We start from the raw sequence: 19,768 nt of genomic DNA, 5'->3' as shown, positions 1-19,768 counted from the left end.
TCTGCCTGGTGATTCCTCACCTTGCCCTCCCAGTCCGGGCCCCCTGAACCCTGTTCCGCGAGTGGGCTTGCGGATGAGTGCAGCTGTGGGCTCTTTTGGAGCTCAGGGGTGGACAGTGGCTGGTGACGCTGCCCCTGGAGGCAGCTGGGGCTCTCACTACAAATATGTGCAGAAGGCCACACAGAAGGTGCCAGTCCTCTGGATGCTCAGCCCATCTGGGGACATCATGTAAAAGCAGGGCTGGGGATTTTTTGCTCAGTGGCACCATGCCTGTCTCGCAAATACAAGGTGCTGAGTTTGAACCCTGGTACAAAAAAACCAAACAAATAAAACAAACAAAAAACTACATCAGCATGTAAGAGCAGTCACCTGGCCTGGAATTCACTCCTTTATCTGCTTTGTAAACCCAGTGAAGGCCTCAGTGGGCCATCTCAATAGACACATGTCAACAACTGTCCTCCCCAGCGAGACCTGAGGCTGCAGAGCAGCTCCTCTGTTCACACTTGGGTAACCCCGAGTGTCCAGCACCATCGCTCAGCAGCTGGAGCTTCCTCACCTCTGGAGAGCTGCTAGGAAGGCCACCCACTTTGCTCACGGCAGGGATTTCGGTGAGAATGGTTCCTTCTAGTTTACATTTTTCTCCTAAATATTTGAGACTAAGCCTATATAGTCTTGGGCCCTGCACACAATAAAACAAATTTCGATTTTAACTTTATAAGCTCTTCTGTTTACATAAATACCAATCAGAACACTCAGGCCCTAGTGAGAACCTTAACGGAGTATCTGATGCTCAGCCAGCAGCCAGAGTCGCTGGGAAGAAGCCTCGCGCTCACACTGTTCTGGTGTCACCCAGGGCTCAGTGCCCAACTCAACCACCAGGTGTCGCTGGGCCTGAGGACGGCAGCTTAGGTTTGGTCTGCAAGGCTGCTTCTTGCCTTGTTCAGCTCAGGGCTCTCTCCAGGCTTCGTCCAGGCCTGGCTGCGCACCTTCTCCCTGCGGAGGGCCTGACACTCATTCCGGGTTGGGCCTGTGCTCGGCATCCAGCCGCAGAGCCTCTTCTAAGTCGCCGTGAGCTGCAGACAGCCAGACGATTTTTCTAAGTGGAAATTTTAAAAAACCAATTAGAAACCAAATGACTTCAGTTCCCAGCTTCACTAAGGTTCCCACCACAGCCCTCAGGCAGCAGATTCCATGGCTCCTGTGGTTGCTGTGGGGAAACCCGAAATTTTCAAGTAAAAGAAATCCTCCCGCTAATTTGGGGCACCCGGGTCAACTTTGTACCTTGTGAGTAACTTTCTCCCTCCTAGGTGTTGTCACACAAGAACATGGGGACCCTCTGTGGTGGTCGTCCCCCCATCCCGGGTTCTGGAGGAGCCTGGTCTCCAGGACCCCTGGGGAGGGCAAAACTCCTCCCATGAAATGACTGCGGCTCACTAGGCTATATTCTTGGAGACTCTTTTTCTTCATTCTTCCTATTCCACAAGCTTCAGTAAAAAGAACAAAGGGAGAGCTCTGCTTGTTTCTTCTTACTGAATGGATAAAGAGCAACAGCTTCTTGGAACCCCAACCAGCAGCTTCTGTTCAATTGTATCTGTGGGACTTTGGTCAGTAACAGACCAGGGTCAGACCAATAACGGCCAGAGTTAGACCAACAATTGTCAGAGTTAGGCCAATAACTGGTGAGGATTAGAATGCTAATTGGTCAAATTTAGAGGAATAACTCACGTGCTGGATCTGGGTTATACTGGCTTGCGAGAGCCAATGTTAAATTTTCAGTTTTGAAAGCCAATTTGTAGACAGTTATGGTTTGGATATCAATTGTCCTCAAAGGCCATGCCTGGGAGGTGGCAGGTGCTTTTCAAGCTGAGCCTCTGGAAGGAAGGGAGCTGGCTGGGCTCTGCTATCTAAGGGGATGCCAAGGTGTTGGTCCTCCTCTCTTGCCTGCTGGCTGCCATGAGCTGGATGGTTTCATTGTCTTGCACTTTGCCAGGAAGTAAGTACTGCCTCATCAGTGACAGCAGCACCCCAACCAGTGGACCAAACCTCTGAAACCACGAGCAGAAATAAACCTTGATTCCTTTTAGCTGTTTACCTCAGGTACAGAAAGCTAACATAATAGTCACTATTAAAAATTAAATTAACTTAATCATGTAAGGAAATCATATTATACAAATTATAGATAATATGATTATATAAATAAATGCATTATATTGAAAATAAAAGTAAGAAATACTGAGAACTTGTCCCTTGAATTTTACTGTCATCTGTGCCCTGGGAGTTTCTATATCTTCTGTGCCTGTGTGGTGGCAGTAATGAACATGACAGTTGGGCATGCCAAGAACCAGCTTGTCTTATGCAGGAAGGTCCACTTGGCCTTTGGTTGATTCTTGGAAGTAATAGCTTGAAGTTCCCGAATTGCCAGTAACAGGTGAGATGCTGTCATTCATAGTTTTCGCCAAGAAGTGACTGATGAGGAGAAGTGGACAGAGGCTGGTCATGCCAGAAAGATGAGAGAGAGAGAGAGGAGAGACAGAAGATGGGCTTTGAACCCTGGGCCATAGCCCAGCAGGACTGGAGGTCCATTCAACTCAAGACCAGTGGTCCTCTTGATCACAGCCATTTAAACTCTGGACACACAGATTCAGATGGAAACACGGGCTCTGTGTCATTACAGATTGGTGTCCCTGGGAGGGTAACATGGCCCCCCAGTTTTGTTTGGTGCACAAAAGTGAAGTAGTGTCAAAAACTACCCATCATTCTATAATGCAGCTGTTAGCTGAGTGCAGACAGGAGCTTGGCAAAAATTAAGAGAGTTGCTATGAGAATCAGACTCCAGAGCATTTGCAATGAGCATTGGACACTGTTTTCTATGTTCTGGGCTAAGTGTCCTTGTGTCAGGAAAGCCTGTAACAGCTCCTGGTGTGTCTGTGACATGAGCTTTGCAGAGGCCATAGTAGATATGGTGCATCTGCCTGCAGATGGCCATGACTGCAACATCTCTGGTATCTGAGTAACTTGGGTTTCAGCCCTGCTAGTCTATCCCATGGACTTGGGACTTGGCCAGCCCCATCTATAAGCACATAGGCCAATTCCTTGAAACAATTCTCAGTCTCTCTCTATCTATACCTACATCTGTGTCCATGTATCTATGGCTTCCTGACTCTCTGTGTTTGTTTTCTACTGCTCTGCTTCTCAGGAGGATCTCAACAAATACAGGGTGAAATGGGAAAAAGAGGAAGTGTGAAATATTCTGACCTGGCATGTGAGGAAACAGGAAGAACTGTGCTTGTTAATTTGTGGGTAAAACAAAAAGATTAACATAGATGTTGTTTCATCTTGATTCACACAGCTATAGGCCAGACTGCCCTGTGTGTGTGCAGAGCCCTGAATGTAGAGGCACGACGCTCAACAACTAGGCCACACACTGAAAAGGTCCAACAGGAGACTTTATTAGGGAAGGCAGGTTAGGGAGAGAGGAGAGAGGGAAGAGAGAAGAACAAAGAAAGGAAGCTCCTTTTATTATTTTTGGGCTGGGCTATTGCTTATTTATGAGGAATGAGCTACTTTTAATCTATCACGGGCCAGGTTGTCTTTTATGGGTTCAGTCCTGCAGAAGCAGGTTTAACTCCTCCGGACTATTGTGGCCTTGGGAGCAGGGAAACTAAAGATAAGAGCATGAGGTCATTTTAAGAGCCAAGAAGAACCAGGAGAATACAGCCTGCAATGGCGGCGTCAGGTCCCTAACACCGACTAAGACCCGTGACACTGAGCTGGGGCTGAGTCGCCTCCCAGGGTGACACCTGTGCACCTCAGCTCCTGGGATCAGGTGGGGCCCCCTGAAAATGGAAGTCTGAGTTTGCATGGGCATTGGAGACAGTGCTGCTCTGTAGGATTGAGGTCTGGGCCATCCTGTGACCCAAACCCTCTAGATGGCTGGACCTGTGAGACAGGACTGGGTATGATTTGAAGTAGGCCTCTGACGTCTGCTTATTACACAGATGAGATGGTTGCAGAGAACTATTGGCAGGCTCGGTGTGGAGTGACCATCCAGCCATCAGTGAAGGCAAAATCCTATGTTAGCAAGTTATTTTGTCCTGACCTTTTTTTTTTTTTTTTTTTTGTACTAAGGATTGAACTCAGGACCTTGTACTTGCAAGGCAGGTGATGGAACCACTGAGCTAAATCTCCAGCCCAGCAAGTTATTTTATAAATAATTTGTGAATGATCAAAAATCTTTTTAAAAAGCTGCACTGCAAGAGAAATTATCAGCAGAGCTGAGACAACCTACAATGTGGGAAAAAAATTTTACCAGCTGCCTACTATCTAGAATATATAAATAACTAAAAAAAAATCAGACCACCCCAAATATAAAGACCTAATTCAAAAATGGGCATCTGAAATGAACAGATATTTCTCAGACAAAGAAGTAAAAGCAGCAAATAAATGTATGAAAAAGTGTTCAAGATCACTGTTCATTCAAGAGATGCAGATGATACACAGTGATTTCCAGGTCAGTCTCAACTACATAGTGAGACCTTGTCTCAAATTCCCCGCCGCAAAAAAGAGAGATGCAGATGACAACAGCACTGAGATTCTACCTCATCCCAGAAAAAATGGCTGCTGTCAAGAAATCAACAAATAACAAATGCTGGTGGGGTTGTGGGAAGAAAGGAACCCTTCTCCATTGTTGGTGGGAGTGCAGACTGGTGCAGCCACTGTGGAAATCAGTATGGAGGTACCTCAAACAACTAGGATTAGAGGTTCCATTTGACCCAGCTATTCCCCTTCTGGGTATCTCCCCCCCCAAATTAAGAGAATTATACCACAGTGATATATGCTCACCAATGTTTATAGTGGCACAGTTTGTAATAGCTAAAACTTGGAAACAGCCCAATTGCCCATCAACTGGAGACTGGATAAAGAAGACTTTTTTGGTGTTTCTTTTTGTTTTATAAAATGGAGTACTACTCAACCATAAAGAATAAGAAACTAGAGTCATTTATAGCTACATGGATGCACATTGAGGCCATACTATTAAGTGAAATTAGACGTGTAAATACTGAATAGTGCTCTGGTGTGAAAAACTAAAAGTTGAAATAAGGATTAAAATGTATAATTGATATTGTATATTTGGAAGAAAAGGTCTAAATGAGAAAAAGTGGGAGGGGTAGGGGAAAGGTAAAAAAGGAAAAGAAAAAATATGAGAAAAGGAAAAACATGGAGACAATGTCTTTGTAAACAGGGACTGAAAGTAGGGCCAGGGAATGGGGAAAAAATATGAACCAAGATACATCATGTAAAGGAACAAGATTCCAATGATGAATATAACTGTATTGAATCCCTAAAATATACCAATAAACTTAATCAAAAAAAGATTTGCAGTCTCCAGGATAGGAGACACTCATCCAAAAATCAGTATTACAAAATTCTAGGGAAGTATTTAAGTACAATTTGAACAGAACAAGAATTCCTAAGATAAGAAAATAAGTTTGGATCAGGCTGAGCTGGGAAGATCCCCCTGGGCACCTAAAGAGAAGTGGAATAATTTAGCTCCTTTCAATGCTGGACACTGTGTGGCCCCAGAGCAATGCAATGGTGAGATGCTTTCTTGGGCTGACTTTCATTGTTGCCAGGTAAGCACTAAGCAGGGTACAGAGGCAGCATGCAGGGCCCTTAGAGGCGGCAGGGGGCACACAGCCTGCTGTAATGGTGGAGCCCAGTTCTGGGACACCCAAGGCCTGGGAGGACTGGTGGTGCAAAGAGGGAGGGAGAGGACATTCTGTGACACAGCCATCTGCTTGATATGTATCCTTTTATCTAAATTTTTATTATTTGTTTTAAGTGGAAGCTTTTGGTTTTATGTAGGAGCTTAGATCGCTGAATTCTCATCTATTTTTCTAAAATCTGTATTTTAAGCTATAAATTTCTTCTCAGTAGTTCTTCAATCGCAAGTCTACACATGGTGCATTTTTCTTATCATTCAATTCAAACTATTTTGAAATTCCCTTGTGATTTATTTCTTCTTTGAACTATTTACCAGTAGATTGTTGCTCAATTTTCACATATTTGATTTTTGGCAATCTTTTTGTTCTGAAGTTCTAGTTTCAGTTTCTCTTGGCCAGAGAATCAACTCTGCATGACTTTATTTTTCTAAATTCACTAGTTTCTGCTCTTCGGTTGCATGTGGCCTGCTGGGTGCCTGAGTGAATCCTGACCTGAGGACCTTGACCTGTGGCTGTTTGGAGAGGGGTCTTTTCGGGAGTCATAAGCTCAGTAGCAAGTGAGTGGGCACTTGAAAAAACAAACATTCTGAAGCTACTGAGTGTTCTGCGTTTGTTAATCAGGCCAAGTTGGCTAACATTCCTGCTCAAATACTCTGTTTTTATATTGACTTTTTTGATAGGCTTGTTCTATCAGAGAGAGAAGTGTATTAAAATGTCCAATTATGGCCATGTGTGGGGACATATGCCTATAATCCTAGCATTTGGGAGGCTGAGGCAGGAGTATTGCCTGGGTTACAGAGTGAGTTCAAGGTAATCTGAACTACATAGTGAGACCCTGTCCCACAACAAAAAAACAACCACTACCTATGATTGTGGATTTGTCTCTTTTTAATTCCATCAATTTGGTATCACTTGTCTTTAAGATTGCTATGTGTACATTTAGGATTAGTTTTCCTGTGTCATCATGAAGGGGACAAGGCTAAGGTGTCAGTATTCAGAAGGCACCGGGCCCCCTGTGTGGGACCAGTGGACTCTGTTCTCCTCCTGCTCACTTCATTGAGTGGCTGCCCTGAATTTCCTTGCTTACTATCCTTGCTAGGTGAGTAATTGGATCACGGAATTTGTGTTGCATTATGAATGGTTTGCTTGGCAGAGTTAATTACTTGGAGGAATGCAGAGTGGTGAAAGCTCTAAGGGGGAGTTTCCAGACTGATGGCACTTTCTCTGGTTGCTCAGGGCAGAACCAGCTCCTGCTCATGGCCAGCTCCTCCCACAGCCTGGGAATCCTGGGAGGAGGCAGGTGTGCAGTGTGCAGTGTGCAGTGTACAGACTACAGGCCCGCAGTGGCTCACAGTATACAGTACTTGAAGTCACTACTGTCTCAAGGGGCTTCCCAAACCAGAATCTTCACTCTATATTCATTCCTTAATCATTTCAGTGATTGAACACTTACATTATCTTCATTTCTTGGATATTCATATTATAAATATCAAATGATCATTCTTATTTATAAATCCTTGTGTATAACTGAACATTAAAGATTTCCCCAGAAATGAAATTACAGGGTAAATTAAAATGAACACTTGAAAGTTTACAGTAAGCTTAAAGTTCACAGAGTAAATGAGAATGGTAAATAATATGCTGTGAAATTAATGTTACATAGTATTATGATAATACTATAACATAAAAAAAAACACTAAATAAGGGTATAGCCACACACTGGAGGTGACGATAAGCAGGCTGCACTGTCACATAAGGATCCAGATTTAATTTACTTTTCATATAAAGAAATGTAATAGTTTGCTTATTCTCTTACAGTTTCTGGTACAATGGTTAGTAAATGCCTAACATCAGGAAATGGGGTAGTCCTGGGACAGGATAACATGTGTCTGGGTCCTTGTGGTGCCCAGCTCCAGGATACAGGGTGACTCTGAGATAGCACAGGTGGTCATAGTGGTCAACAGGCCCAGGACACAGTCATATGGTGGCCTGGGTGTGGGTCTCTGGCAGCTGCTGTTCCCTGTGTTTCATTGTCATCATCAGGTGACTCCAAGGATACCAGTGAGCCTGGCCCACTGAGTCTTGGTTTCGTCCTGTGCACACCACAGTTTCATAGAGTTGTCCCTAATTGTACTTTGGCTTCCATGACCCAGGATTGGGTAAGTGGGGAACAGATGCAGCCCACATACCCTGTTTCCTCCTATGGGATCCCCCAGCCCAAGTGGGGTCCCATCTCCCCCAATGTATCAGCGTCCTGGTTCCTTATGGTCCTGAGCCTGGATGGGATCTGGGTTTGTTCAACACAAAAGCCCCGGACACCCTGGCCATGCAGAAGAGTGTTTGGACTTAGTTCCTGGCCTGGTCTCCAGGTGGTTCTGTGAGCCCTGGGAACAGCTGTGGCACTTCTTGGGGTCCTGATTACCCCACTCTGTTTTTGCTTCTGTTGCCCTCCCTACTCTTCCCCAAGTTGTCTTAGTTATGGGCCTTGACCCTGTCCCAGGCTTCTGTTATAGTCACTGACTGGCCTTCCTGTTAAGATCCGCAGAGCCCTGCAAAGCCCTTTCCATGTTCCTTGGAGAAAAGGTCAGAGTTCAAGTTTGCTTGACTAGCTTTTATGCAGTTGTCCTGCTGGGAGCTGCACCTTCATGCCTGGGCTGCTCTGTCTGATCCAAGGTTTCCCTGCTCTCCTGTCCTCCCCACCTCTTGCACAGAGTTCTCTGTGTAGCCTTCCTCTGCTGGCTCTGCTGTACTGTGCATCTAGAGCTCCAGTGCACAAGCCTGGGCCTGGATCCCCCAGTCCTGTAAGCTGGAGAAGTCTTGGGGCCTGGGAGGAGGAACGACTTTAGGTTGCATAGACACCTATATCTCAGCACTGGCTCTGAGTAGACTGTGATAATTTGCTTTATGATTTCAAAGTCACAAGTCTTTCGTATTCTGGACTTGCATTATTTAAACCACTGTGTTTTTTGTTTTTCGGGTGCACCAAATCTCCATGCTGTTTTCTTGGACTTTCACATGTGGTCTTTACATGTGAGGCTGCAGAACCCTGAATCTCAGAGAGGGTCTGGCCCAGGTCTGTGTGGCTTGGTGATTATATCCCAACAGTTTATCTCCCTGCTGTTCTCCAGTTCCAGGTGGTGAATAGACACAGCTCTAACCAGAGTCCCAGGGGCAGCTCCAGGACATCCAGCCAAGGACCTGCCCTGAGGGCCCTCTATGTCCCAGGGGGGAGGGCAAGGGGGGGTTGCCAGCTGAGGCTGCCCGCCCCACTTCTCTTGTCATTGAGTAGAAAACATAAAGGAAGCAAGATACCCTTTTCTTTTCACCCTCTATAAGTACTTTTTTGGTATAAAAGATGCCCTGGATCCTTTGTGACATTCGTGTCCCCACACAGTGGCTTCCAGACGCCTGCTGATCCAAGAGTAGTGCTGACATGGACAGTGGGGAGGATGTATGAGGTTTGCTGATGTGGGAGGCTGGTGCTGTTCTACTTAGCTAGTGGGTCAGGTGAGACTTGCTTTTAACAGAGCTGAAGAAAAGCTCTCTATAGAGGCAAGATTCTCACTGCTCCTTACAATTAAAGACATGCAGATCAGAGGCATGGGTCCCTCAGGGTCCCCTGCAAAAGACAAAGCACCCATGTAGGTGTGTGGTGCCTCTCAGAGTGGCTAGAGTGTGATTCACTCCCACTGTCCCCAGGGCAGACACCTGCTGGAATTGAATACCCTTCAACCCATGTCTGCCTTAAGGATTTATTCCATGAGAATACTCAAACAGAAACACATATAAAAAGCAGCTTAAACAGGGACAGGAGCTGACTGGATAAACAAAGTTATGTCTAGGCTGTGGAGTGATATGCAGCTGTGGAAAATAATGCAGATCTGAGCTGGGTGTGATGGCGCACACCTGTAAACCCAGGTAAGTGAGAGGCTGAGGCAGGAGGATTTCAAGTTTGAGGTCAGCCTGGTCCACTTAGTGATACTCTGTCTCAAGAAAAATGCACATCTGAACATTTAGATGGGAAGGATCTCTGTTCTGTCTTTATTGGAAAAAGGCTGCAGAACCTCTGTACAAAATGACCTAATTTCTATGAGTAAACAGAAGGGGAAGAGGAAAGATCCGTTTGGTAGACAGGAATATCCTGGACCAAAACCAATGCTTGTGATTAATACCTCAGTGGAGAAAGGGGGACCCAGTGTGTCACTGCCCCTGGAACTGAAGCTGTGACTTTGCTGTGGTCAGCACTGTTCATTCTGGGGAGGAAGTCCTGAGAGCCCTCAGCCCTCCTGTTGGGCCAACTCTCCTTCAGTATCTCCCCAACACTTCCCACCTTTCGGAGTTCAAACCCTCTCATAAGCAGGATCTACCTGGCCCCCATCCTCTGCCAGCCTGCTTTGCTCTGACCAGCAGACGGTGGTCTGTTTGGCTCATTTCTAAGTTTGACCTCCCGAGAGTTTAATTTTTAGCCCTGTGTGTTCCTCTTGCCAATGCAGTGGTTTGGTTGAGCGTGGAGTAGAAATATTATTTTTCTGCCTATGGCATAATTGTGGTTAAGGGTAAGCACACACACATATAATATACAAACATACATAGGTGTACAAACACACACACATATAACACACATACACACAAACATGCATGCCCTCTCACGTGCACACACAGGTGTGCATATCTTCCCATGTGTACATACATATGGAAGCACACCCTGTCATATACACACACATGTGCACTGAGTCCCACTCTGGTTCTGACTGATGGGTCTTCAGGTTCTGCGGAGCTCAGGGAAGGTGGTGAGGCCACATACCCAGGCTGCCACACATGCTCCTTAGCCACCTCAGACCTACCTTCTTCCTAGAGGACCTGAAGGGTTAGGTACAGCCTCTAGGGAAGCATCCTTGAAGGAGCCATGTGGCCAGCAGGATTCTGCCTGTGCCATAGTACTAGACATGACAGCAAGTCTGTATTCAGGATATATGTGACACCAGGTTTATAGCAGTATCTACACAGTTTACCCCCACAGGGTGGGTCTGTGACATCACACATGCACTTGGGACACATCAGAGCATACCGTGACCATGGGCCACCAGTCTGCCACTGCCACTAGTCAGCTCCCTCAGCTCTGTTTACAGAGTCTTTTTCCTGTCCCTAGGCACTTGCTTAGACAGACAAACACATTCCATATGTGGCCAATGTCCACACCAGTGATCAAGGACCACAGCGCACGACTCACACCTCGACATCAACAATATTTTACTTCCTTATGACAACTGGAGAGGCAGACTGAGCCAGAGCTCTCTTTATTCACCTGTACTACTCTTAGTATCTGCAGCCTTCATATCCAGTCCCAGGTCACCTGTCTGTCATGCTCCCATGGAAGTTAGGGCTTGGGGCCTCTGGTTCCTGAGCTGCCCACCCCACTGTGATTGCAGATACAGGGGGCTCATCTGCAGTATTGTGGAGGCATCAGGGATGGCCCTGCTGGACAAACATTGTAGCTGCCTCCCTGGGGGAGCAGATTTGGGCTGTCCCAAAGCCCATGTCCTATCTTACTTCCAGGGATAGGGGTCTTATTCTTTGCTGCCTCCTGGCCCCCCAGCCTCTGGCCTGGGCACCTTCATGGTGATCACCAGTACCTGCATGGCCAGGGTCCACGTGGCCACCAAAGCCTCCAGGGGGTTTCTGAAGACCTCAGCTTGAGGGACAAGTGTTGGGTCTGGCAGGGGCAGCTGCTGGGCTGGGCTGTGCTCATCCTGCAGGTCCGAGTGCTGTGGAGACAAGGGCTTGGTCCAGGGATAGGAGGGTGCCCCCTTCCACCCACGTCTGCCTCTGTGGCCATGTCAGCAATTTCCTTGGGATCTGCAGACGCTCGAAAGAATAGAAAGCAAGGGCTGCTGTTTGCAAATACTGGACAGGAGGCTTCATACCATTTTATATTTTGGTAAAACAATTCTCCATTAAAACATAAATAACTTTAATATTCTCATCAAAAAGAGAATAGGTTTGCTGTTGCCCCCAGGTAACACCTGTCCCTTGGGCCTATTACCAGCCTGGGTGGAGCATCTTTCTGCCAATGCAGGATTGGGGTTGGGGCCAGGCCCTCCTTGAATTGTCCTGCTGTCCCCTGGGGGTTGGGGCTGGGCTGTTGGTGAACAGGGTTTTGGGGACATGGTTGGGGACCAGGAGAGAGGGAGGAGAGACTGCTGCACTTGTTGACCGCTCCTGGTCTGTTGCAGTTTGAGCTCCCAGCTTCTGTTCAGCATCCTGTGGGCTTTGAGGGCAATGCCCAGCTCTGGTCTAGGCCTGGTTCCCACCATAGGACTTGTGCTGGGTGGAGTCAGCAGAACTTAAGAACCCTTCTGTGGCCTCTGGCCACAGCTCCAGGCCACAGATGTGGCTTTGATGTTTAGGGCTACCTGGTCTCTCCTGTTCATGTTGAAAATGGATCCACCTACATAGCTGAGCAACATTATAAGAAAAAATGATCTAAATGCTGCTATTTAACAATGAGTACTTATATCAAATCCATTACAACATTGCCTGTTCCACACACAGGACTGAACCGCGGAGGGAATTACATTAAGGATGGGCAAGTCACGGACTGGCCTAGTGGTGGCAAGTGGGGCAGCAGGAGGAAGCCACACCCCATGCAGAACACAGCTACATGACTGAGGTCTCTGTCTGCAGGAAGGACTGGGTGCGGGAGCCCCGGTGCATCTGCAGGGCGCTTTCTGAGCCGTGCCGGGAGATGGACCAGCTGTGCAGCCGGTAGTTGCGGCCCCCAGGCTGCGTCAGGCATAGGCTGTGCCACCTTCTTTTCAGCTCACACTGCACCTGGGGTGAGGGCACCACAGATGTTAACTGCTGCTCTGGGGGAAGGGCCTGCTGCCATCTCCATGGCTGAGCAGACGGACAAAGTTGGCCTGGAGCAGAAGGGACATGGGGTGCCAGAACTTCCCCAGCCAACCCAGTGGAATCAGAGGGGCCTGTGTACATTAGCAGGGACCTTCCTTGTTGGGCAGAAATATGTCTGCTCATGGGGCACGAGCCCTCGTCTGTTCCAAACACAGTCTTGGCTGTATAGGGTCCCAGCTGGCCTTCTCTCTTAGGAATCTGAGTGAGGGGGTCCCACCTCCTGTGCAGGCTGGGGAGGGGTGATGTAGGGGACTGAAGCTCAGAGAAGAGGGGTGGGCTCTGGAAAAGACATCCTTAGTGATGGGGGAGGGAGCCAGACTGTTAGCCATGAGAGGCTGCCAGGCCTTTGGGTGAGCAAGGTCCCAGATTCCAGCTTCATCTTGGGACAAGATGGGGTTTCATGGAGATCCCATTCCCTTCTGCCAAGGTCAAGGAACAGGATGCTGTCTACATGGGTGCTGAGCATTGAATTCTACCTCATGGAGGGAGGAAACTACAGTTTTGGGGGAAGCTGGGCCATGATGTGCAGTGTAGGGTTCTGACCTGGCTGTGAGGGGGACTTAGCATGGAGTAGGGAGAAGACAGGGACCAGGGCTCACCTCGCTGTTCAGGAAGCAGTAGAGCACCGCCACCACCAGGCCCTGCAATGGGAAGATGTCAGCATGGCCCATGGTCCCCTGTGCCCACCCGCAAGCCCTGCACTCACCTGGAAGGACCCGACACAAAGCTCGAACAGGATCTGGTACTGGGAGGAGATGCCAATGGGGAAGGCTGCAAACACCATGTAGTGGACACCAAACAGTGGGATGAGCAGCAGTGTAGACTTGGCCAGCCTTCTGGGCCAGAGAGAGAGAGGGACATAGTGACTGTGGGGGTCAGAAGCTGGGGTATATGGGGCAGGGGGCCTGCATGGCCTGATTTCCTCTTGTACCCACCAGCCTTGGCCCCAGGCTTGGAGTTATTCTCCCTGTGTATCTGTGCAGAAGGTGACGAAGGCTTTGCCTCCCAAGGGAGACTTTGTCATAGGTGTCCTATGGGGCTCATGCATGGTGTGGCTCAGGAGATGCACTGTCCTTGTCATTGCTGCCATGGGTCAGTTACCAGGCCAATCACAGGGCCAACCCAGCCTGGTGCCTTTGGTGCATAATTGGCCACTGGCTGTTGATATGGGCATGATGATGTGATACAGATGGCTGGACTGTGGCTGGACATCCTGATCCCTACCCCCAAGGTAGAACCTCACCTTCTCCCCTGATCCCAAATTGTCTCAGCCAGGTCTAGAACCTCAACTCCAGGAAGCCTGGCCTGGAAGCCTGATGATGGTGCAGACCTCACCATTCTCACAGCTCAGGGGCCACTGATGATCCCCTTCCCCCAATTCCCAGGGATGTTAGGACCCACTCTGAGAACCCAGCTCTGGGCTGCAGCTCTGTGGCCACTCATTGGAGTCACAGACTTGACCAGGCAGCTGATAACATCCCTAGGGGCACTGTGCTGCAGTCTTGTGGGCTCCGCATCCTGTTGAGCTCCATATGCCCCTGCTTGCCTGAACAGTGAGCTGAAGGAGCTGGGGGCTCCCCACCTTTCCTCAGCTGTCCCCCAACACTCAGAAAAGCACCAACAACTTCAAGAACATATTTTTCTCTTCCATAGTTGTCTTCTTCTCTGCCTTGCAGTACTTGTGCTACATCCCAGGAATTTAAAAATTTTTTTTCTTTTGAGACACGGTCTTGCTAAGTTTCTCAGGTTGGGCTTGAACTCTCAATCCCCCTCCCCAAGCCTCCCAAAGAACTGGAATTACAAGTCGCCACTGGCTAATGCCAACTTCTTTAACTCATTTTTGAGGCACTTGCCGTAAATCCACACCCAACTAGGAAAGGCTAGTTCTGGAAGTGTGTTCCTTCCCCTACATCCAGGATTTCCCCTGCCATGGGCAGTTGGCCTGGGGTCAAGGTGAGCTCTGGGCACTGTGATGGTCAAGAGTGCCTGTTCACAGCCCCTTGTCAGCACACCCACATGGTCTCTGGACATGTGCTTTGGGCTGGCCACCTCTTTGCAGAGACCAGGAGGGTATAGGACAGCACCCTGTCCTTCTCATCTCAGATAAGCAAGTTTCACCAGCCACATAACTTTGTGAAAATAAGACTGATTCTCTCAAGACTGACTTAAAACCAAGGAGCCCAAGGGAAGCTAGCATAGATGCTGAGGTTTACAGAAGGTTCAAATTCCAAGGGTTGGCCGGGCAGGAAAAGTCTTCCTTGGGTTTCATATATGAGATGGTTGGGTGCAAGTGTTCTCCAAGCCCTCTCACAGTGTTTCCTGCAGGCACTCAGTAACTTCCACATGATCTCAATGGACCCTGAGACCTTGGTGACAGACAGTGCCTCCATTTCATGGATGCAGAAACCAAGGACCAAGTAGGGGGTCACTTCTCAACCCCTCACTGGTATGTGGCTTTATACTGGGATCCTGCCTGGCTTGGCCACCCTGATCCCCTGTTCACCCCTAAATAGATGGGCAGCTACCCAGGTGACACAGCTCCGAGCCCAAGCAACCCTGTCCATCTGTGCTCCAGGCTTCTCCTGAGCTGGACCAACTCTTTACCACCAGACTCAGACTTACTCAGGCCTGAGGTGAGAACTCAAGTTTTTCTTTATGAACTATTGGTGGAATCTCCAAGTTTCCACATGGATTCCTCAGATCATCACTGATTGACTGGGGACTCTCCTGGCTTTCACCCTCCATGGAGGGACGATGGTGGCATTTACCTGACGTGTGAGTGACCACTGGACAGTCACCAAGGTAGGGCATCCAGTGCTAGCTGTGGTCCTTTAGCTGTGGACCACAGAGTCTGTCAGAGAAGACAGAGTTAACTTGACAGTGATGTGTACCCCAGGGGACAGGTGGCCCCAGAGGAATGTGGTCACTAACAGCATGCTCACCCCAGGGACCTGGCACCATCAATGGTTACACGAGAACCAGCAGATCTTGGGGTCAGCACCAGCCACAACTATGGCCATTTTGGCACATGGACCCGACGTGACAGAAGCACACTCACTTGTACTGGGACTGGTCATTGCCGCCCACATCCGGTGACGTCAGCTTCTGCAATAAAATCCTTACGATGCTGATGAAGAGCACAAAATTGACCTGTGCAGAGAAACATGAGTGCCTGGTTTCCTTTGCATGGTTGGAGTATGTGGGGCACCTGCAGGGCCAGGACCTTGTCAGAATGAAAAGCCACCACCATGCACCCCAGAGCACTTTGGGGATGTGAATGGAATAAATTCCAGCCTATCTTGGCCCCAAAGCCTGGCCAGGGGAGTTCTGGTGTCCCTTCTGTACTGGGAAACATGTTCTTGAGCTCCTCATGACCCTCAAAGCCTTTTGCAAGATGACAGAGCAGATGGCCATCATCTCCAGGGGAGGTCACATTTCCACAGGAAGTTACTCACTAGGATGGAGACCAGAATGGGCGTCCGGATCACCCACCAGGGGACACTGTGGTTGTTTGTGTCCCAGCAACTGTGGAGGAGAAGGAGCGCCATGTCAGGCTGACCTCAGGGTGAGCAACTGTGTGAGGGATACGCCTCTAACTGCAGGGGTCCCACACTCTTCCTTACACCACCACTCTTGGACACCAGGCTCTGTTTGGAGACAGTGTAAGGTGTTGCCTCTGATGAGGGTGGCCTTTCCCTTCTAGTCTCGATCCATAGTCTACAGTGGAGAAATGGGACTGAGTATGGCGTGGGTCAGCCCTGGAAAGCCAGGCAGGTCGTCACTCGTAGGCTGGCAAGGCCCGAGCTCATGCTTCCTTCTGCTGACATCATTAAAAAGTATTTTTGATATTGAAAATTAATTTCCTTTCACTCCTGAAATGGTTTCCATGCATCTTGAATGAAAGTTTAACTGCACCTTCAAAATGGATGAGAGATGGGTCTGGCTAGGACTGTTTTGTCTGACAATAATTTGGATTTTGATTTTCCATGTGTGGATCATCTTTAGTGGGAAGCATGATCTGTGTTGTGAACGGCCTCTGTGACTCCATCCCAGGTACCTCCTGGACCCCACATCCCTCCAGTGGCCACAGGATAAGAGCAGCAGGGGATCAGTCCACTCAACCAGGACCTCCACAATGGGTCTGAGTAGGAATTGCTGCACGGTCCTCTCATCAGTGCCCAGTCACACACTGAAGGGTCTGTTGCTGAGGACAGTAGATACCTTGGGCATTCACAAGGCTCATTTATGCTGAGAATGCCTGGTTGTGAGAGCAGAGACTGGCTCTTCACAGAAAAGGCAGGAGTTCTGATCTACAGTGGCTGCAGGAACCAGTGGGCTTGGGGGTCAGCACCAGCTACATAAGCCGCAAATGTCACTGGGCAGCCACGGCCCACTCTCAGTGCTCTGCTCTGTGGATGCACCTGCTTCTCCTTGGCTTTCATCTGTGGACCAGCTGGGACACATGAGACCCCTCCCATTTCTGTCTGGTTTCTTCACAGCCAGGCCTGGCTCCTTCCTCCAACTGTCTGAGGCTTCATACTTTTAGGGGCTCAAATGCTTTTGTCCTTACCAGGAGCAAGCTTCTCAAGCTCCCACACAGTGAGCATGGCTAGACCATTTCGAAGGCTGGGCATGGGCACAACTCACCCTGTGTTTTCTAAAGAGAGCCGGGCAGCCGTCCACACTCCGATGCAGATGGTGGGGATTCCTGCGGGGACAATGGGTCAGACCACCCCACTCAGAGATCAGGCCAAACCCAGATAAGCATGGGCCAGACCACCAGGAAGGAGCTTCCCACCCAAGAGCCAAATCTTCACCAAATGTGTGCCATGCCTTCCTAGGCAGCAAGATGGTCAGGACATGCAAAAGCTGAGCTTCTGATTGAGGCTGGAACCAGGCTTCTGGTGCAAGAAGTATAGCTGCAGACTCAAAGGCCCCATGTGATGAAAGACGTGCCTCCTGTCTCTGGGCCAACCCCAGGAACTGACAGAGACCCCATGTGGGCGACATCTGTCCTGTTCCTCCTTTACCCCCTCCTTTTTTCTGATTTCTAAACATCATAAGCTGGCTGAGAAGAGGGAGGAATCACAAAGAATTTCCCTACTTGTCAGCAGCACAGTTTGAATCTGGAGTAAAAGGGGTCAGGAATAAGGATTTGAAACATTTTAAACAGGTCTATGATTTCCAGAAATACCCACTTATTGTCTACTGGAATCTCCTGTCCCTGCATATGACCCTGAGGTGCACCTAAAGGAGTGAAGGGTTTTCTGGGCTGAAGGAGTCTGTTGATTGGGGGTGGATGGAGTCAGCCTGGAGGAGTCCTCACCCCATCCAATCAGCATGTAGGTCAGGAAGCACCTGCTGGGGGAGAAGATGGCCACGAGGAGTGTGTGCAGGTACAGCCCCTCCACCAGGAGCCAGTAGAAGTTTGCCATGATGCAGTACTGGAAGAAGACTAGGCTGAGCTTGCAGCTGACCTGAAACAGAGAATGTGCCCTCAATAAAAACACACATGGCAGAATGCTGCTCTCATGTTGTCTAAGGAGTGAAGGATGGGCCGTGTGCTAGCTCTTGGGCTGTGATGAACAAGGACCTCCCGAAAGAGGAATATGGCCAGTGCGTAGGGAGGCCACGCTCAGGACAGAGCGCTGTGACAGCACAAGCTGTGGGTGCCCTCCTGGATGCCATGCTCTGCTGACCCCTTCTTGCTCTCCTTTCTCTGCCCCTCTGATGTGTGGATTCTGCTTCTCCACTGTCCACTCGAGTTGTGCCACCCTGGGACAGGAAGTGTGCCATGTACTGGGGCTACACTGACACCTGCTGAGCTAGGCCAGGCACTGTGGGCTCCCTCTGTGCTTGTGGCTTCTACCCTCTATCCCTACATCTGACCAGGATGCATGGGAATGGCTGCGACTTGTTGAGGCCATTTCCCTACCAGCATGGCAGGAAGCCTGGGAGGAGCAAACAACTGATAGGGCTAGGTTCCTAGATGCTTCTTTAAAAATTCGGACACTATGATTTTTCCAATAGTAAGAGTAGTTTTAATTTTCAGAGACTAAATCGAAATAAAAACAAAGGTAAAAACTGAGAAATCTAGCAAATGAATTATTTTCCCCAGGGGTCTAAAACTATTGTCACTGGAAAAAAAATAACATATTCTATATAATAAATTCATTCTCAACTCCCAAATATCCTTTTATATAATGAAACTTACACTTATATACATAGATGGGTGAGCACACTGTTACATGCACACACAGGGTGGATGCTTTCACACGTGCACACTCACACAGGTGGACACTCACACACGAGGAGTGTGAGGAACAGTGGGTCCTTCCCACTAGCCTCCTTCCTTCTTCCGGTGTACAGAGCATCCTGAATCCCTGAGAAAATTAGGGCATTTAGCACCGAGTCCCTGAAAACCCCCTCTATGTCCCCAGGATGTGCCAACTTGGGGGACACTGTAAGTAGACAGCGACTGGACTGTCCAGGAAAGTGTTATCTGGTGGACACTGGGATCTGGGCCAGTTGGTGTCACCTGTAGGAGCCACCTCCCTGCTGTGTGTTCTGCCAGCTGCTCCTTGGGACACTGGTCACACAATGGCACAAGGACAGCTAAGGACATGGTTGTGATGTTGTGCACTCTACAAATCCCCCTGCAAGTGACTCATCTAACTGACCACTGAACCTGCCGAGTAACGCTGTTCTCAGTTTCCTGCTGTCCCTCATGGAGTTGCTGGGCAGTGATGCTGTTGCTGAGTATATACTGTGGGACTTGGCAGTCTGCTCTCTTGCTGAGTATAAACCCCTTGGGATTTGCTGCACAGTGCTGTTGCTGAGTATGCATGTACTCTGTGGAATTTGCCAGAGGTGGGGTTGTTAAGTGTGTACCTGGTGGGAATTGCTGAGTGGCACTGTCATATGGTACTTTCCCTTTGTGGACCTGCCAAGAACTGCTTTTGGATCCCTATGCACTTCCTGTGGCACCTCCCTTGCCATTAAGTGGAATTAGCCCTTTACTCCCCTGCTAGTCTTTTTTTTTTTTTTTTTTTTTTGGTTTTTTGAGACAGGGTCTCGCTGTGTAGTTGAGACTGACCTGGAACACGCTTATGTAGCCCAGGCTGGTCTCGAAC

The 19,768-nt window shown here is 48.7% G+C and overlaps 1 protein-coding gene across 7 annotated transcripts in view; it reads right to left on the bottom strand.

The window, feature by feature from the left end:
- Positions 1 to 680: 680 nt before the first annotated feature.
- Vipr2 (vasoactive intestinal peptide receptor 2) overlaps positions 681 to 19,768 on the bottom strand; it is a 62,477-nt gene continuing 43,389 nt past the window's right edge. Inside the window, exons 7-16 of one of the 7 annotated variants that reach the window (XR_002025976.2) lie at positions 18,941 to 19,018; positions 17,962 to 18,112; positions 17,453 to 17,554; positions 17,283 to 17,343; positions 16,091 to 16,160; positions 15,694 to 15,785; positions 13,342 to 13,471; positions 13,235 to 13,276; positions 11,357 to 11,579; positions 681 to 1,096 (exon numbers count right to left, since the gene is read on the bottom strand). Coding sequence is in view for 6 of the 7 variants with exons in the window: in XM_019210393.2 (XP_019065938.1) it covers positions 12,381 to 12,554; positions 13,235 to 13,276; positions 13,342 to 13,471; positions 15,694 to 15,785; positions 16,091 to 16,160; positions 17,283 to 17,343; positions 17,453 to 17,554; positions 17,962 to 18,112; positions 18,941 to 19,018 (900 nt within the window). In the remaining variant the exon portion in view is untranslated. Of the gene's footprint in view, positions 1,097 to 7,372; positions 12,555 to 13,234; positions 13,277 to 13,341; positions 13,472 to 15,693; positions 15,786 to 16,090; positions 16,161 to 17,282; positions 17,344 to 17,452; positions 17,555 to 17,961; positions 18,113 to 18,940; positions 19,019 to 19,768 lie in introns of those variants that run through there. The other 6 variants (XM_019210399.2, XM_019210393.2, XM_010641734.3 and 3 more) reach the window with 6 other exon arrangements.

Source organism: Fukomys damarensis, unplaced genomic scaffold, assembly GCF_012274545.1.
Source record: "Fukomys damarensis isolate Sample0158 unplaced genomic scaffold, DMR_v1.0_HiC HiC_scaffold_16, whole genome shotgun sequence".
NCBI lineage: Eukaryota > Metazoa > Chordata > Mammalia > Rodentia > Bathyergidae > Fukomys > Fukomys damarensis.
This window is presented reverse-complemented; position numbering and strand designations above follow the sequence as displayed.